The sequence below is a fragment of the Leguminivora glycinivorella genome, chromosome 12 (assembly GCF_023078275.1).
Source record: "Leguminivora glycinivorella isolate SPB_JAAS2020 chromosome 12, LegGlyc_1.1, whole genome shotgun sequence".
In the NCBI taxonomy this organism is placed as follows: domain Eukaryota; kingdom Metazoa; phylum Arthropoda; class Insecta; order Lepidoptera; family Tortricidae; genus Leguminivora; species Leguminivora glycinivorella.
The window spans coordinates 20067378-20086894 of record NC_062982.1 but is presented as its reverse complement, the minus strand read 5'-3'; the positions used below and the strand labels follow the sequence as shown (position 1 = coordinate 20086894).

At 36.1% G+C, this 19517-nt stretch overlaps 1 protein-coding gene across 5 annotated transcripts in view; it reads left to right on the top strand.

The window, feature by feature from the left end:
- LOC125231908 (facilitated trehalose transporter Tret1) overlaps positions 1 to 19517 on the top strand; it is a 72127-nt gene that overhangs the window by 38275 nt on the left and 14335 nt on the right. The window contains exon 1 of one of the 5 annotated variants that reach the window (XM_048137512.1): positions 2405 to 2600. The exons of 3 other annotated variants lie outside the window; for them this stretch is intronic. Coding sequence is in view for 1 of the 2 variants with exons in the window: in XM_048137507.1 (XP_047993464.1) it covers positions 19263 to 19295 (33 nt within the window). In the remaining variant the exon portion in view is untranslated. Of the gene's footprint in view, positions 1 to 2404; positions 2601 to 19247; positions 19296 to 19517 lie in introns of those variants that run through there. One more of the 5 variants, XM_048137507.1, reaches the window with a different exon arrangement.

Sequence of the window (19517 nt, the reverse complement as noted above, 5' to 3'; positions counted from 1 at the left end):
TTTGTTCTTAGACTTTATCTGTCTTACATATGTTACATTATGTTTACATACGGAGTTACATATGTCTTTGCTATGGTCTAGCGGTTAGAATTATTAAGAGTAACTCTTTAAACTTGGTCTATAATATACATCCTGGATACTAAGGTTTTCCCAAACTTATCGACGCGGAATTGGCTCTACCAGAATCATTCGTTAGTATAGTATGAATCTTTTGAAACGAACGTTTCTAAACAAAGGTATTGTTCCTTTTTAACCGACTTCAAAAAAGGAGGAGGTTCTCAATTCGACTGAATGTTTTTTTTTTTTTTGTATGTATGTTATTCGATATCTCCGAGAATCGTGGACCGATTTTCAAAATTTTTTTTTTGATCGAACCGGTATAACCCCGAGATGGTCCCATTGGCACCAAGTCAGGGTCTGATGATGGGATCCTGGAGAAATCGAGGGAACTCTTCAAATGTTATAGGCACATGTAATGTTTTTAGTCTATTTTTCAAAGGTACACCAGTATTTATGTGTTGAGCGAGAGCTTCTGTATTTGCACGCGCTAAGACAACAAGAAGCAACTGTATCCTGATAGTTGTAAGGTTCAAATAGCAATATATAAATAGTAAATTACATAAATATTAGGTGCAAGTCTTGATACATAAAATAATTAATAATAATAATATTAATATATATATATATATATATTTTATAAGAAGACGCGTCGTCGTCTTCGCTGAACGCATGCCAGCGATTTTTGGTCGGCGAAAGTTGATTCCGTGTCGATAGGATTGGGGAGACCCTTACTCGTCATCATCGTTATCGTCTCGTTATCAGTCTATTGCAAGTCCCTAGTTTCTGATGATGGTATTCACAAGTACATACCTACAGTGAGCTACTGTGTTATATGCTGATGCCAGTAACACTGTAAACGGTAAACACCTTGCAGTACGTGCACCCGTGGCCCACCCTTATGTGTTTAAGCGCTATTTGCTTATTTGTGTCCATGAACAATAGGGCGGATATCAAGTACCTACTAAAGAGACCGAACCTTAAAATATCAAGGACTATTTACAAAACATTGATACGTACACAGATACAAGTACAGTGAAGTATTTTCAGTTACCCGGAATTAAATTGAGATTTATCGCCCAAAAACTGGTAGGCACTTAACAAAAACTTAATGTTTTAAGCGGGTTACTCACGTATTAAGTCGATATAGTGTTCGACATGTTACGCGTGAATACGTGAGTAACCCGCTTAAAATATTTTTAAATATGTATGAGTCTCACGGGAGTTTTATAGTTAAAAACTTAATGTTTTTCAATCTTGGATCAAGTTGGTATAGTGGGTAACTGGGTTAGCCAAGTTAATGGATTTATGTTTCATTTCGATGACTTTTACTTCGATTCTATAAAATATTTATCATTTCGTAGATATTTTTATATGCCCGCGACCCACAACATCGATTTTGCATAGCATTATTAGCATTCCACATATCGTCCTTGACTTTGAACTAGTGCTACTGCTATACACTGCTACGGAATAAATTCTTAACATATTTTAAAATTATTACTTAGTTTATCGCGATCGTTTCCATATATCATAAAAAAATACCACTAAGATAAGATAACGTTATTATAACGATAAAATTGATGCCCAGCACGGGAAGCATGGTCGCGCGATAGACGATAAAATAGCAGGCCGTCCCTATCGCACTATTTGTAAGTGCGACAGGGACGGCCTGATATTTTATCGTCTATCGCGCGACCATGCTTCCCGTGCTGCAACAAAGAAACGAAATCTTCAACAGTTTCTGCCTGTCTATCGTTCGAAATTTGAATACGCATGTTTCGTTTCGATGTTATTTCGCGATAATTGCGACATTGTTTATCAATATATACTCATCTGCTCCTCGTGAGCTAAGAACTGGTAACAATGAACATGCATTCTTCTTCGGTTGATTCCAAAAAATATGTAATCAATATTCCCCCTATTTCAATGGAATAAAGTCCAAAAATGTAAACATTACTTTGACGTCAGTTGTACGTATACGTATGTGCATTCAAGTATAACATCGTGTCTGAAAATATTTTTCTAATTGAAAGCTATATTTGATTTCACATTATGACAATATGTGTATATAAAAAAAATGCTTCCTCTGTTTCAATACATACTTAGAAAAATTATATTTCTATTTGTGTAATGTCTACATAATATCTACATTATTTACAAATCAGGAAAGCATTCTAAGTCTAGGAAGTCATTTATAAGAGGGCAATTAATTTAATCAACCAGTACTAAAACACCCCTCAGTAAGGTAGGCCCTCATATAAAACAAACCTCACGATATATCATGAGATAAATATTCCATGTGTGACATGTACTTACTCTATCGCCTCAATAGTGGTGTGCCCCGCAAGCGGTCAGTACTGTCGCGATCTTCAGGAAAATAGGCCGCTGACTGGCAGCCTTTGCCTGAGAAAAAAAACCGAAAGTTTACTTTTTAAATAGTTCGATATTCGTTTTTGTTTTAATTGTACACTGCGGTTTTGTATTTCGCCAGATTTTTTTTTATTTTGTGCCAGCGTTTTTCAACTGTGATTATTTAATTGGTGAGTAAGTTTACATATGCATACTTTCAGAAAAATATTAGGTACTTTTTATTTATTACCTATTATTTAGGGTATTTATTTAATTTAGATTTTTTCCATATTACCTACCTACATTTTAGGGTCTGCACGGGAAGCATGATCGCGCGATAGACGATAAAATATCAGGCCGTCCCTATCGCACTTACAAATAGTGCGATAGGGACGGCCTGCTATTTTATCGTCTTTCGCGCGACCATGCTTCCCGTGCTGGTAACTTTTTCATAGAAAATTTAAACGAATCAGAAATTGTTGCCAGATATTGATATTATGACGCCATGACACGATGGCCGTTAATTATTGAGGTAGATTTATTTGAAATTTAAATACATTCAAAAATTAATTCTTACATACCTATTACCTACCTAACTACAGCCGGGACGAGGGAATGAGATAATGTTTAAATCATTTTATGTTTATTTACCTACTCAGTATATTTGTGGGGGAAAAGAAAGATTAAGAACATAATCCATTTAATACCTAAGTTTGTTAATCTTAATTCTAATATAATCTTTGATAATTCTTTAAACAGCGGACCGATTACATTCTGTAACGGTTTAGATAACGTATTTCAATCTTTTCTGGATTAATAAGTCAATTATGAAAAAACGTAGAAAACTAGGTACATTTCAAGCATAACTACCGATTAGTCAAAGCGACAAAGTTCAACAACCCAAAAAAAATTAAAAAAATGCATCTTAGGTTACGTTCTACCTATACATAAGTTTAGCAGTAGGCAGTAGGTACCACCTTGGTAAATCGATCGGGAACTCATACAAGTCATACATATTGGTCTCTCAGTGACACTGCATGTCGCGTGCAAAGTAACAACAAACTTGCAGTTTTATTAAAAAGTAAAGCAAGGTCAAGTGAGGAAAAATAATTTTTTTTTATAAGAAATACTTGGTATTTGTTACTAAGGAGTAAAGGATTAAAGTAACTACGTTCAATATAAATAAAGGGCCATAAATTTACGGCTTGCAGGATTTACAATAAGCAATAGGTAATGAGTATGACGGTGTGGTAGGCGCTTAATGAGCGTAAACAAAAAAATCAGAAGTCATTTATATTAAAAAAATGTATTCTTATTTCTTAATGAACTAATCAATATGAAACAATCTAATCTAATATATGTATGTAGTACGATATAAATTATGGATGCCTGTCATAAACAAGTGACTGTTTTGATTTCACGTGCACAACAAGAAATTATAAATAAGGATGGCTCCACACTCGTGCAAAAATAAATAAAAAAAACAAAGTGGGCATTATGGGTAAAACAAATAAGTTTATCATATTAACGATTTTGTTTGTATTCGTTTGTTATATTAATTATGTGATATTTATTTAAGTTTTAGAATAGACAAGCAAAGTCGTAACATTGGTCCTGTCCTGTGATACTTTGAATGATGTTTTTATTGATCTTAAACCTCGTAAGGACGTCATGTGAATCATATCATATCTGAAATTAATATAAAGTAGGTTGTAGGTACATCTTTTCATGTTAAATTCAACAATATGCATAGCATATGATCTAGTTTTAGATATGAATTCCCGTAGCGATTTCTTACAAAAGTTCGTTGGATTCATTTCGACTAGAAAAAACTTATGATAGATTTTGCACTGCAGTCACAGCGGAGTCTAATGTCTTTAATTAAAATATTAAAAGTAATAGAATGCTTATATCTTATACTATTAAACGAGCAATTCTTGTATATTTATTTATTTATTTATTTATTTATTTATTTATTTATTTATATATACCGACGATCTCGGAAACCGCTCTAACGATTTCGCTGAAATTTCTTATGTGGGGGTTTTCGGGGGTGAAAAATCGATCTAGCGTAGCCTTAGATCCCGGAAAACGCGAATTTTCGAGTTTTCATGAGTTTTTCTTTCGCGTTTGTAAACGTAGAATATGGTCCTTAATTTCGCCGCGCGCGCATCGATTCCGCTTAGCTCAGTCGTACGAGGTCGGTCTAATGTACGCAGATAGATCGTAGGTGTCAGGGTTTCGAATCCCGGCCAGAACTTAAGTTTTTGTTTTTTGTCTTTTTTTTTGTTTTTGTATTTATAAGAGTTTTTTTTATCTAAAGACGTGATATATTAAAATAGAACCGAGCGAAGCTCGGTCGCCCAGATATTGTATCTATATGCACCCAGCATAAACGTTCGGCGGTGTCATTGTACTGTTCATTGCTACCGCACACGTATACATACATAAATAATTATGTATGACGATCGGAAAAACTGCATGCGGCATTAAACTACCGGCTCGGCTGCAGGAATTTCGGCGGCGGACATGAGTATGAGTAACAAGTGAAGATTCCGAACCTTGCATGTTAGGGCTGTCGCAAACCTTTAAAATTATAAAATTTTTTTTAGCTTAGCGCAAAAAGTTTTTGTTGTAAACATTAGAAAAATATGAAACACCTCTTAATAATAAAAATAAATATTTATATGTTAGACATTGTTATCTAACAAGTTTCTGTATAAATCTACCTACGAAATGCAACCGATATACTTATGCAATTTCATGATTTTGCATTAAACCGTGTTCCTCATAAAACCGGCCTACAAGAAGCATTTAGTAAAATTAAATTGAAATTTATGATCCTACTTCTTAACACACAAGCTGACTATTTCAGTTTGTGTGTTAAATAGTAGGTATACCTACATTTTTAGTCGTAAAGTGTTTATGATTTCCCGATAAACCATTATCGGTGTTTTGCCAAGTTTGTGTTGTCTTTGAATTACTCGAAGGGGATAATTTTAATGATAATAATATGTGAATGATATGCAATTATTTTATTACCCTATGATTATCGCCTGTTATCGGTAATAACGATGTACAGTCGGCCAAGAAAGTGGTCTACCAGTTTTTACAAAAGTTTCTGTGAGCTCTAACGATCGCTAAGGTTGACTTGACACATGGCATATTGTCACTGACATAATAGTATTGCAAGCGGAAATCGACCTTGTTGTCTCATGACGTTTAAACGAACCTCACCCGTAGGGTGGTAAACCACATTTTTGGTCGACTGTACCTAATCTGAATTAAAATATTAGTGTAAATAACTGTTAGTAGGTAACTTACCAATAAATATCTTTTAAACATCGCTAAAGTATATTTTTATTTAAGTATTTTTTTTTTAATTATTTTTAGGGAGCTTGTGACATCCCTGCATCCTTGACTAGGAAGTCGCTCCTTTAAGGAAAGTAAACAGTAAACTCTATAAGTTTGATTTGAATAAGATAATAATGCCTTCTCGATTTTAACTCCTGCTGAGTTGGTATAAAGTCGATTACTGTTCAGAACCTTCTGGTTCCCCGGGTCATAGACCTTTTGAGGTTACTTTTAAGTATTTACCTAAAAATTTTATCAATCCGGATATCAAATTTATTACAGAATACGTGTGAAAAATAGGGAACTATAGTAAGGTCCGACCGAGATCTCGGTCTCGGTCTCGGTCTCGGCATTCTCGGCCGAAAATCGGGCCGAGATCTCGGTCTCGGTTCTCGGCCAAAATGGGCCGAGATTCTCGGCAAAACCGAGACTGCGGTTTTTAGCTTTCAGTTTGTTACATCGCCCGTTTGGTATCCCAATTTTAGTGATTTTGGTAGGGTCTTTATCGTTATTTTAAGCCAAAAACAAACAAATACCTAGGTATAATTCATAAAAGAGTGTAAAATATTTACGACAATTTGATGTGTGTGGAAGACAACGACGACGCGAAAAATCAAGGCAGCAGGTTAGAATAATTAATATCTACCTTACATGTTAGAAATGGCGAATTACGGAATATCGGACGAAATTTTGAGCTTTGTGGATGCTGTTTTGAGTTTTTTTAGTAAGTATGGTTTTTCCATAGTCATGTTTTTGATATATACATACATACAATTTTGGAAATAATCGCTATCCAAAAAAATTGTTCGTGTTCCTTAACTTTGAATCATGTGCCTAAAAATACGTCAAAATCAAAGTAAAGCTTAGTAAAGACTTTCAAGGAAAACCTGGAAAACTACCCGTAGAAAATACGATTCGACAACCTGTTTTATGATATCTTGCAAAAAGTCACAAAAAATCAGGGTATTAAACGCGCGTGTAAAACCTCTGAAATTGCATGCCTCTATAGGCTATGGCGACTGCTTACCACCGGGCGAGCCGTATAGTTGTTTTGACCTGTAACTCGATGTTATAAATAAAGTATTGTATTGTATTGTATTGTCACTGACGTAGTCTATTTTGCTACGGTAGATAGGTAAGGAGTGCGGGTAGGTTTGGGTAGTTACGGAACCAAACACTAAGCAGGACCCAACATACTCTTGGTTTCCTGGTTAATAGGCGAATTTCGATTATGAAAACATTTTTTTGGAAAAATGGCATATTTTTTACTGTTTTACAAATTCTCGGTCTCGGTCTCGGTCTCGGCCGAGAATCAAATTGAATCTCGGTCTCGGTCTCGTTCTCGGCCGAGACAAAAATATCGTTCTCGGTCGGACCTTAAACTATAGTACTCATTGTTGATGCATACTGGAAAAATAAGCACGTACTTTGGTCTTTATGCTTTAGAATTGGTTTTAAACATCGGAAGTGAATAAGGGCCGTTGTTATAGTCTTATTGTTGCATTGTCGATACCAGCTTTTGTGATGCCTCGCCTTTAAATATGTATGACTGAAATATCTACTATACCTACGTAAGAAATAAACACCTAGTTTACGTGCAATACATCGTATAAGAACAATAAATTGCCAAAGCGATAAAAATACGAGGAAAAATTGCATGAATTTTCTCTGATAATAAGAAATTATCATTGAATTCTTTATTGAGGTTATTTCTACAATAATTTTAATTACTTGTACATTTTAAACATCGAACTTTAGGCAAAATAGTCGATATTAACATAAAATACGAAATCTGAAAAAATAAGAACATTATACAAAGTCTTTTGACTTTCCTCAACCCTAAATTAGGTTGAAAAACCCAATCGGGCCATAAAATTTACAAAAATATGTAAATTGGAACATCGGTATGGCCGAAACGAAACCCAGTCTAAACCGGCTCTTATGACATGGGTTAAGTAAAATGGGGTGTGATACTATACAGCACGACCACGGATGATTTTATTAATTCTGATGCGGTACAAATTCACGAAAAAAAATGTACTTTTTTGTACTGACGTTTAAAAAAAATGTACCCTTATGATTTTGGAGTTTCGACATAGGGCCCGTGGTCGTGCTAGGTAGGTACTCCCTGGCACGACCACACTATATTTAATGAAATTTTAAATTTCTGTTGCAGTACAAATTCACGAAAAAAAATGTACTTTTCTGTACTTACCTTTTTATAAAAAGTACCCTCATGGTTTCGGAGTTTCGACATGGGTTGTGGTCGTGCTCGATAGGTACTCCCTGGCACGACCGCACTAAGTTTTTGAAGTAATTTACATAGTACAATTTCAAAACACTTGTTTAGTATTCATTTAACCATCAAATTAAACATAAATATAGTGTGGTCGTGCCAGGAAGTACCACCTATCTAAGTATCTAGCACGACCACACCCCATGTCAAAACTCCGAAACCATGAGGGTATTTTTTTTTAAAAGGTAAGTACAAAAAAGTACATTTTTTTTTCGTGAATTTGTACTGCAACAGAAATTTAAAATCTCATTAAATATAGTGTGGTCGTGCCAGGGAGTACCTACCTAGCACGACCCCGGGCCCTATGTCGAAACTCCAAAATCATAAGGGTACATTTTTTTAAACGTCAGTACAAAAAAGTACATTTTTTTTCGTGAATTTGTACCGCATCAGAATTAATAAAATCATCCGTGGTCGTGCTGTATAGTATCACACAAAATGGGTAGTTATGTATTGTAATTTGTGGGAAAATGCAGAGGAAGAGCAATTTTCTGTAACGGCAGGGCTATTATTATTATGCTTACTGAGGCCTGTTCTTTAATCAGTAGGTATTTTAAAGATACTGAAGTTCATCACACATAATGGGTTCTTATTTAGATAGAACTGTTGTTTGTCATAATGAGATGAGACTAAGGCCGTTTTCACATTATCCGATCCGATATCGGATGTCGGAAGGATTTCAATGGAAAAAATCCGAGATGGCGCCTGTAATGTATCGGATGTCGGTCCGACATCCGATATCGGATCGGATAATGTGAAAACGCACTAAAGAGACATAACATTTTAAGCATATAGGTAACGATAAATCAAAACTTTTATATATGTAATTGAAATATTTACCTAGTTTTGTATAATTATAATTATTTACCCACAATTTACCAGAGGCCGAGGTAGGCCAAAAATGAGATGGCGGAAAGACCTGGACTCATTTTGTGGCGATTGGCGGGAGCATGCAAAGAACCGTGACGAGTGGCGGAAAACAGGGGAGGCCTTTGCCCAGCAGTGGGAAACAATATAGGCTATTAAAAAAAAAAAAAATAATAATAATTATTTCGTTTACACACCTTGTGTTTGAAATCTCTCATCTTTCATATAATCAATATAATTTTATTATACTCTTATAATACCATAAATACCTCGAGGGTTTACTGGTGAAACCCGATAAGTTGAGCAAACTGGTTGGTTGAAATTCGAACTATGTGTAAACCATGTTTTTATTTCAAGGACAAATTATGTCGATTTATCGGTTTTCACCAGTACACCCTCGACCTATGGTTTTCCTTTCCATCACAGTATTGCATTCTATGAATTCTATCTAATCTAGAACAGCATAAATGTTGTTAAAAAAAGGTTCTGTGTGCACATGAAGTATTAGAGCACTGCATGTAATGCAACCTAATTATAACTGTAAGTTTTCCTGATAAATAAAATAAATAATCTAAAGTAAAGCCCTATTTCCTAGAGTCGGACTTTTCAAGTAAACCTATAGTCTCAAGCTGTTGATCAAATCCCTCCCTTGAGCGTTATCGACTTTTAGTCACCTATCGAGCTCAAGTAAATGTTGACAAAGCCCATAGCGATAAATTAAATACCACTTCGTTAAATACCTATCTGCCATGCCATCAATTACTTTTTAAACGATAGATAAAACAACTGGACGACACACACAAGTGATATTACAAAGAGCTTGTTGCTATGTCCGCTTGAAGAAATCATATTTTAGACGGAGAGCTGGCAGGATTTTGGAGTAGGTCCTTGAGGCAACCTGGAAAGGTGCTCAGATGCTTCTCTGATCATAGCCAACATCAGGTCTGCAAGTCTGGCAGCTGGGGAGCGGGGCTTTATCGAGCTATGATTTTTTAAAGATTTAATTTTTTGAGGCCCAAAAAAGGTGTTTGAGGCAACCTGGAATTATTAAAAAGTGAAAATAGAGTTCTTCAGAAGTCGCATAGTATTTATGCCAGATCATTTGGCCGGGTCCTTCACCGTGCCAGAACGGTACAAAGTGGTAAAAAAAAATATTCCAAAAAAGGTTCTTGAGGCAGTCTGTCATTTTTACCAGTGAAAGATGAGGGTCTAAATAGCCATGGAAAAATAATGCCATGACATGAGGTGGGGTCCGTACCCTGCCATTCGATCTTGAAAGTCATTTTTTTAGTTTTTCGTAAATAACTCGTAAACGGTGGCCCACAGCAAAAAAATATGTTAAACAGAAAATATCTACATAAAATTTCCTACAAGAAAGGTTATGTACGTTTTTTCGATAGGATCAATATATAAACGGATAATTTAGTAAGAAAGTTTTTTTTAATCGATTACATGCTCCGTTTTTCGTCAATACCTCGTAAACGGTGGCCCACAGCAAAAAATTATGTTAAACAGAAAATATCTACATAAAATTTCCTATAAGAAAGGTTATATAACTTTTTTCGCTAGGATCAATTTTTTTAGTTGGAAAGTATTTTTAAATAGATATTTGAGCCGTTTTTTGTTAATAACTCAAAAACGGTGGCTCACAGTCAAAAATAATGTTAGACAGAATTAATCTACATAATAATTTCTACAAGAAAGGTTCTATAAGATTTTTCGCTAGGATCAATATTTTAGTTGGAAAGTATTTTTGAATAGATTTCATGGGCCGTTTTTTGTTAATAACTCGAAATCGGTGGCTCACAGCCAAAAATAATGTTATACAGAATTAATCTACATAATATTTCCTACAAGAAAGGTTCTATAACATTTTTTGCTAGAATCAATATTTTAGTTGGAAAGTATTTTTGAATAGATTTATTTGTTAATAACTCGAAATCGGTGGCTCACAGCCAAAACTAATGTTTCACAGAATTAATCTTCATAATATTTCCTACAATAAAGATTCTATAATATTTTTCGCTAGGATCAATATTTTAGTTGGAAAGTATTTTTCCAACTTCCCGGACCGCCGGCGAGTCGATCAGGAACGCTCCGGGCCTTAGGCCCTACGCGGAGCTCGGCCTTCGGCCTTCGCTCGGCTCCGAAGCTCCACCGTCGGGCCTTCGGCCCGCCGGTTACGCTTGTTTAAGACACTTTTGTAAGCAAATTGTATGGGAGCACTTTATGCCCGCAGTGAAATTACTTGGATTTGGCCCGGGTGGGAGCCTAAAGGTGAGCTCCGTTCCTGCGGCCCTCCGCGGGGTCGGCCTTCGGCCTCCCACCCTGAAGCTCGCCCTTCGGGCTCGCGAAAATACTTGAAAAATTTATTTTGCCATAACGGCGGCCATCTTGGATTTTCGAAAAAAATTTTTTGACATTTGTATTCTAGGGGCCCATACCTCTCCGCATGCAAAATTTCAGCGCGCTCGGACCAACTTGAAAAAAAAAAAGTCGGCCATTTTGAATTTTTTTGATGCAACTTTTTTCTACTCGGGCTTCTGTATGACATTTGATCGAGCACCCCCCGGCTATCTCTTACGGTTTAAAAGTTGCCATACAAAAAAAGTGGAATTTTTTTTCACATTTGTAACATTTTTCAAAAAATTTTTATATCATTCTAATCTAGACCCTAGAGAGATTCTATGACCAAAATTTGAGCTCTCTAGGATAAACTTGAAAAATCGACAAAAAAAAAAGTCGGCCATTTTGAAAAAAAAAATGGCGGCTTCAAAAACTACCCAGGGTCCTCTATGACATTTGGTCGAGCACCCCCCCAATATCTCCCCCCGTTTAGCCAGGCCGTCCAACATTTTTTGACCCAAGAGTCGCAGACCAGATTACATATTTTTCCCACACGTCTCCTCGCTCCCTCTATAGAAAGACACTTCGACCGTCGAAATCGGTTTAGCCGTTCTCCAGATATAGGGAGAGGTTAGAAATCAGTGGGGTTGCAGCTATATATAAGACCGTATGCCTGTTTGCCACCCACGGGATCAAGATTTGTTAAGTCGCAGTATACAGCATTTCTCGGAACTATCTAGCTACTTACGAAAGCAAGGAGCGCCGGACGATCGAACGCAAGTCCGTTGTCTACGAGCGCTCGGCGCAGACTGAGCGGGCCCGTATCAACAGTGTATTTTATTCGAATTTTAGGTGCTTTAAAAAAATGTCTGTCGACAGAAAGGTATGTCCTATATGTATAATTTTTTTCTTATATGTCAACAAGAAGTTCTAGTTTAGGATAATATTATTTAAGAGTTACAATAAATGCAGGAATCGCAGGAAAAATACATAATGTAAACCTCTTTTTATCGAAAAAATGAGGAAGATACGGAAGGTTATTTATCCACCATTTCAAATAAATCTTAAAATGTCAAACGATGATTACCTCGTACAGCACGGGGAGCATGGTCGCGCGATAGACGATAATCGCACTATTTGTAAGTGCGATATCCGGACGGCCGCGGCCTGATATTTTTTCGTCTATCGCGCGACCATGCTTCCCGTGCTGGATATAACAAATAGGATTGTGATTTGTGATCATTTATTACCCCAAATAACATATTTAACAGCACAATCACGATTCTAAACGAGTGATCCCACTACGAAATTTGAAAACGTCTACCGAAAAAACTGATTTGTTTTAAGTATAAAAAGACATATTTTAAAATATTATATTATGATTAACTAGCTTAAGATATGTTCTTTTAGAAACATTATCAGTTTTTTAATAATCACTTAAGTATAGTTTCATTTTAGTTTTGAATGAAAAATGTTATATTTTGCAAAAAACGCTCTTCTTTAGGAATAAGGCCTCTTAACCTTGGTTGATTCCGTTTCGCGCTACTTAGATAGAGGGATGCAGGTGGACGTGCTGTACTTTGATTTCAAAAAAGCCTTTGATCGCGTAGATAACGACGTACTCTTAAGCAAATTATGCAGCATTGGTTTCTCGCCTAAACTGCTTTGCCTTTTTGCTAGTTATCTACGTGATAGACGGCAATATGTGCAGCACGGATGCTTTGTGTCGAGTGCCTACCCCACCCGTTCCGGGGTCAGTCAGGGCTCTATTCTGGGTCCTCTGCTCTTTGGTGTTATGGTCAATGATCTGGCCTTGGTGCCTAAGCATGCGCAATGCCTACTCTATGCTGACGACCTGAAACTAATTTACAGGGTCCAGGAAGATTCTGACTTACAATCTTTACAAAGTGATATTGATCGGGTTTATGAATTGAGTCTTGTAAACAAACTTCTGAAACTTCAGTTCAATGTTGACAACTGTGCGGTTATGTTTTAGATTTCCACCTTAACTTTCATGAGCACATGACAATGCTTGCTGCAGACTGTTACCGCAGGCTTGGGTTTGTTGTCCGCAACGCCAAAGAATTTGACAATCCCAGGGACATAAAGCTTCTTTATACTGCCCTGGTGAGAAGTAAGCTTGAGACAGCCTCAGCCGTTTGGAATTCCCATGAAGCGCCCTACATCCTGCTGCTCGAAAAGGTCCAAAAAACATTTTTGCGTTTCTTTTATAAAAAAAATGTACGGGTATTACCGATTCTTGTACCCAACAAAATTCCTTTTGGGGACGTTGGGTTTCTTCTCGTTAGAAGTTAGGCGTAATGTCGTGTTGATGTCTGTTGCATGTGGTATTTTGAAGGGGGAGTCAGATTGCCCGGTTTTAGTATCCCAGCTGGTCCGTCTATTTGTTCTCTCTGTGACGAAATAATTATGCTTTTCGTGAATATAGGCACCCCCTACTGGCGGTGCCGGCCGCTCGAACCGTGTTTTGCCGCAAGTAACCGCTTGTTCGTGCACTGCAAATAGTGAATGAGTTTTTAGACGTGGCACCTAATGTTGATATTCTTGCGAGCAGATGGGCGTTTATACGCGTTTATATCGCATTATACTCTAATTTGCTTCTGACATACGCATTATACAATAGTAGGGCAATTTTCACGTCACTGAATTGTGCGGCTGTTCTCATGATAAAACCTAACGTCTTGTTAGCCTTCTTGCAAATGCTTATGATGTGATCGTGCATGTTGAGCTTAGTATCCAACCCAATACCAAGATCTTGGATGGCGGAAACGTGCTCCAGCGGAACGCCAGAAAGATGGTAGCTCGCTGTGATCGGGTTTTTTGACCTAGTAAATGTGATGGCTTTACATTTCTTAGCGTTAAGCTCCAGCTTGTTCTTAGCGCTCCACCGTGACACTGTATCCACCATCTGCTGGAGAAAGTCGCAGTCCAAGGAACTATCTATTGGCAACATTAACTTGAGATCGTCAGCAAAGAGGAGAAAATGCGCCCCAACAATACTACTGCAAAGGTCGTTTACCATAATAAGAAACTGTGTCGGACCCAAGTTGCTCCCCTGGCTAACTCCCGAACGCGTATAATATTCTCTAGACCGGAAGTTCGACATTTGCACGTATTGGCTACGATCTTTCAAGTAATTAGCAAAAAACGACAAGAGCTTTGGGGTGAAACCGAGTGCTGCAAATTTCTACAGTAGTACGTCATTGTCGACCAAGTCGAATGCCTTTTTGAAATCGAAGTATATCGCATCTACTTGGTGGTGCGAGTCCATCTTTTCCAACATGTAATCAAAAAAACAGATATGGTTCGTGGCAGTAGACCGGGCTATACGAAACCCATGTTGAGCGTCATGTTTTGATTTTGCTGTTTATTTAATATTTAATTTTGTGTTACTTGTTGTAATGTTTATTTAAAATTCACGGTGCTTTAGTTTTGTATACTGTCATACTGTGTAATTTTCTTTGTGTAAATAAATCTATTTAATTATTATTGATCCTAGCGAAAAAACGTACAAAACTTTTATTGTAGCAAATTTTATATTTGTTATTCCCGTTGAAGATTGATTTAGCTGTGGACCACCGTTTTCGAGTTATTTGCAAAAAACGGCTCGTGTAATCTATTTAAAATACTGTCCTACTAAAATATTGATCCTAACGAAAAATCTTACATAACGTTTCTTGTAGCAAATATTATATAGATTATTTCTGTTTAATATTATTTCTGGTAATGGGGCACCGTTTTTGATGTTATTAACAAAAAGCGGCCCATGTAATCTATTTCAAAATACTTTCCAACTAAAATATTGATCCTAGCGAAAAAACGTATAGAACCTTTCTTATAGGAAATTTTATGTAGATTTTATTCTCGTGAACATTTTATTTAGCTGTGGGCCACCGTTTACGAGGTATTTACAAAAAACGGCCCATGAAATCTATTTAAAAAAATTTTTCAACTAAAATATTGATCCTAGCGAAAAATCTTATAGAACCTTTCTTGTAGGAAATATTATGACGATTAATTCTGTATACCGTTATTTTTTGCTGTGAGCCACCGTTTTTGAGTTATCAACAAAAAGCGGCCCATTTTAAAATACTTTCCAACTAAAATATTGATTCTAGCGAAAAAACGTATACTTAGAACCTTTCTTGTAGGACATCTTATGTAGATTTTTTCTCGTGAACATTTTATTTAGCTGTAGGCCACCTTTTACGAGGTATTTACAAAAAACGGCCCATGAAATCTATTTAAAAATACTTCCCAACTAAAATATTGATCCTAGCGAAAAATATTATAGAACCTTTCTTGTAGGAAATATTATGAAGATTAATTCTGTGTAACATTAGTTTTGGCTGTGAGCCACCGATTTCGAGTTATTAACAAAAAACGGCCCATGAAATTTATTTAAAAATAATTTCCAACTAAAATATTGATTCTAGCGAAAAATGTTATAGAACCCTTCTTGTAGGAAATATTATGTAGATTAATTTTGTGTAACATTAGTTTTGACTGTGAGCCACCGATTTCGAGTTATTAACAAAAAACGGCCCATGTAATCTATTTAAAAATACTTTCCAACTAAAATATTGATTCTAGCGAAAAATGTTATAGAACCTTTCTTGTGGGAAATATTATGTAGATTAATTCTGTATAACATTATTTTTGGCTGTGAGCCACCGATTTCGAGTTATTAACAAAAAACTGCCCATGAAATGTATTTAAAAGTACTTTTCAACTAAAATATTGATTCTAGCGAAAAAACGTATAGAACCTTTCTTGTAGGAAATATTATGTAGATTAATTCTGTCTAACATTATTTTTGGCTGTGAGCCACCGTTTTTGAGTTATCAACAAAAAACGGCCCAAATATCTATTTAAAAATACTTTCCAACTAAAAAATTGATCCTAGCGAAAAAAGTTATATAACCTTTCTTATAGGAAATTTTATGTAGATATTTTCTGTTTAACATAATTTTTTGCTGTGGGCCACCGTTTACGAGGTATTGACGAAAAACGGAGCATGTAATCGATTAAAAAAAACTTTCTTACTAAATTATCCGTTTATATATTGATCCTATCGAAAAAACGTACATAACCTTTCTTGTAGGAAATTTTATGTAGATATTTTCTGTTTAACATATTTTTTTGCTGTGGGCCACCGTTTACGAGTTATTTACGAAAAACGAAAAAATTGACTTTCAAGATCGAATGGCAGGGTACGGACCCCACCTCATGTCATGGCATTATTTTTCCATGGCTATTTAGACCCTCATCTTTCACTGGTAAAAATGACAGACTGCCTCAAGAACCTTTTTTGGAATTTTTTTTTTTACCACTTTGTACCGTTCTGGCACGGTGAAGGACCCGGCCAAATGATCTGGCATAAATACTATGCGACTTCTGAGGAACTCTATTTTCACTTTTTAATAATTCCGGGTTGCCTCAAACACCTTTTTTGGGCCTCAAAAAATTAAATCTTTAAAAATTCATAGCTCGATAAAGCCCCGCTCCCCAGCTGCCAGACTTGCAGACCTGATGTTGGCTATGATCAGAGAAGCATCTGAACACCTTTCCAGGTTGCCTCAAGGACCTACTCCAAAATCCTGCCAGCTCTTGGACCATTTGTTTGAGGCATTGATTCAGTGGTATCTGACTACCGCTCCGGGAAAGCGGCTTGAGTATGTCACTACTTTGAAAAACTCATATCTTCTGTCACTGAAATGATAAATGTAGTAACTAGGGGGGTGCATAAAGGAACTCCTTAACTTACTGTATTCAACTTTGAGTAGCAGTGTGAGGTACGAGAATTTTTAAAAATAGTGACGATATGCATGTTTGTTGGAGTCTATAAATCCACATTATAAACTAATTTTGCCTTTGCCTGTCACCAATCACCATCAAGAAAATTTAATAAGTATCCGTAATTTTTCCGTATCTTCTGTTGTATTATCCGTTCCGACGTTTTTGCCAAACTCGTTTTAATAGAAACAGCGGAAGCCCAATTATAAAAACAGGATAAAAGTGCAAGGCGGACGCGGATGCAGCTGAGGCCGTCCTTACTCGATATGTCATATACATATAGTACGTGTAACATACATGATACATGTCACGTGGCAAATGCAAGCGAGTTATGTGACAATTAGTTAAATTAACATACTTAGGGCCAGTTGCATCAACCACATTTGACAGACACATCATCGTCACGTAGCAAACGTCTATGGAACTTCCCATACAATAAAATTTAACGAACGCTTTAACGGAGACAGACGGTTTGGTGCAACCCGCCCTTAATGTTGTTACTAGTGCATGGGTGTCGCAATAAGTAGGGCTGAGTTGGCCTATGTTTATTCAATTATATATCTGGGGCCCGTTTCTCGAAAGGTACAAGTCTTGTATTACAAGTGCGCGAACTGTCAAATCGTATGGGTTGTCATGGAAACACACTTGTAATAGAAGGCTTGTACCTTTTGAGAAACGGGCCCGTGGGGCCCATTGCTCAAAACTGAAAGTTACAAGCGGAAGTCTCTTTACAACTTGTCATATTAGACATTGACAACCGCTTGTATTTAAATTGTAACTTGTAGCTTCGCTTCGGGAAATAGGCCCCTGTTCTAATCTAACCTAGGTAAACAGATCCTACTTGATGGCTGACAGCATTCTTTGCGTAGGAACCAGGGGTAGGGTGAATAATATATATTCTGACATTTCTGACTAAAGTTAAATAGGGTAGAAATTTTAATAAATATAGTACATAGGTAATACTTTCCGAATACAGGGCAGGGGTTTGCGTTACTATTTGGATGAGATTTATTTGTTATTAATACTATAATATAGATAGGTATTTAGGTATAAAAAAATCTCAACTATGAAAGATTTTTTTTTAGTTGAGATTAATCGACATTTACTTATTGCGAAACAGGAATTTGCTCTGCATTTCTAAATGACACGTGTAATGTAAGCAACCGATAAAATATTAGATAAACGGCATTTTCAGAATGCTATTTTGACCTTACTCTAATTCTATAAGTACTACCTACAGTAAAGTTTATCTCACTGCAGATCAACTGATAATGCTTCACACAACATATAGACAGATCTCAAACGCATGTAATCTCTACTGAGTAAAGATAGACTTCATCTAACTTGGTGATAACGTAGAGTGGTTTTTATCACGACTGACATTTGGATTCATATTAATTTTATATCTTGAATTAATATTTAGGAATTTAAAAATGTCATCTGCACATTCCGCACAAAAAAATAATGGGTCAAATATCTTAAATGCTAATACATTTACAATATGTAACTGTAAAATATAGTACTTAATAAATAAAATAATTCTATTTGTAAAGGACAATGATAGGACTAAGTAGGTATATTTTAGTGATGAAAATGTCTAACAGCTTCATTTTCTAAATAGCGAAATAAAATATCAAATAATCAAATCGAGACATAAGACTTATTAAACCTATTTTTTTTTTTTCAAAGGTACAAAATAGTCTTGTCCAAGGTTTTGGGATGAAATAAATAATTAAATACAGCCCTGACGATCTCTAAAAGTTTCACAAAACACCGTATCTACTCCTATCATAACAATGCAATCCATATCATATCGCGATGTCAAAACTTTTACATTTCTACTGTAAGTACCTAATCGCGTCTGAAACCGATATCATCTCAAAAATAGTGTCAAAGAGTGCTTGAGCAATAACAATACTCTAAAGTAGTTTTATACATTTGAAAAAAGATATCATACACTAACGAAATAACGAAAGGGAAAAGAAAAATACATATTTAATTAATAAACTCATTTGTTAACTCCTATTCGGAAAAGTAGGTTTTTGAAGTGTTTACAATGTTCGGTCAATTCGGTTCTGATGTGGGGATTTTGGGGACAGCGGCTGTCTTTGGGGCCCCCGCTTTGGCCGGGGCGATAGTGGTTAGGGGGACTGTGGGGGTTTTTAGCGGAACTATGGGGGGCATGTGTGCTGGGTCCAGTTTATCGGTAAATATACTTTCTTGTATCTTGTTACTCCCGTTATTGTATTGAAAATCGTAGATTTCATACCAAAATAATAAAATATTACGCCCAAAAATATATTTTTCCCCTCACTAGCTCGGAAACACGTGTTTTGTCCTTCAATACCAGCGGGTAAAAACGCATTTTATCCACTAGTGGGTAAAGTAATTTGACCTTGAATAAAGTCAAATTAACTGCTTTAAAATT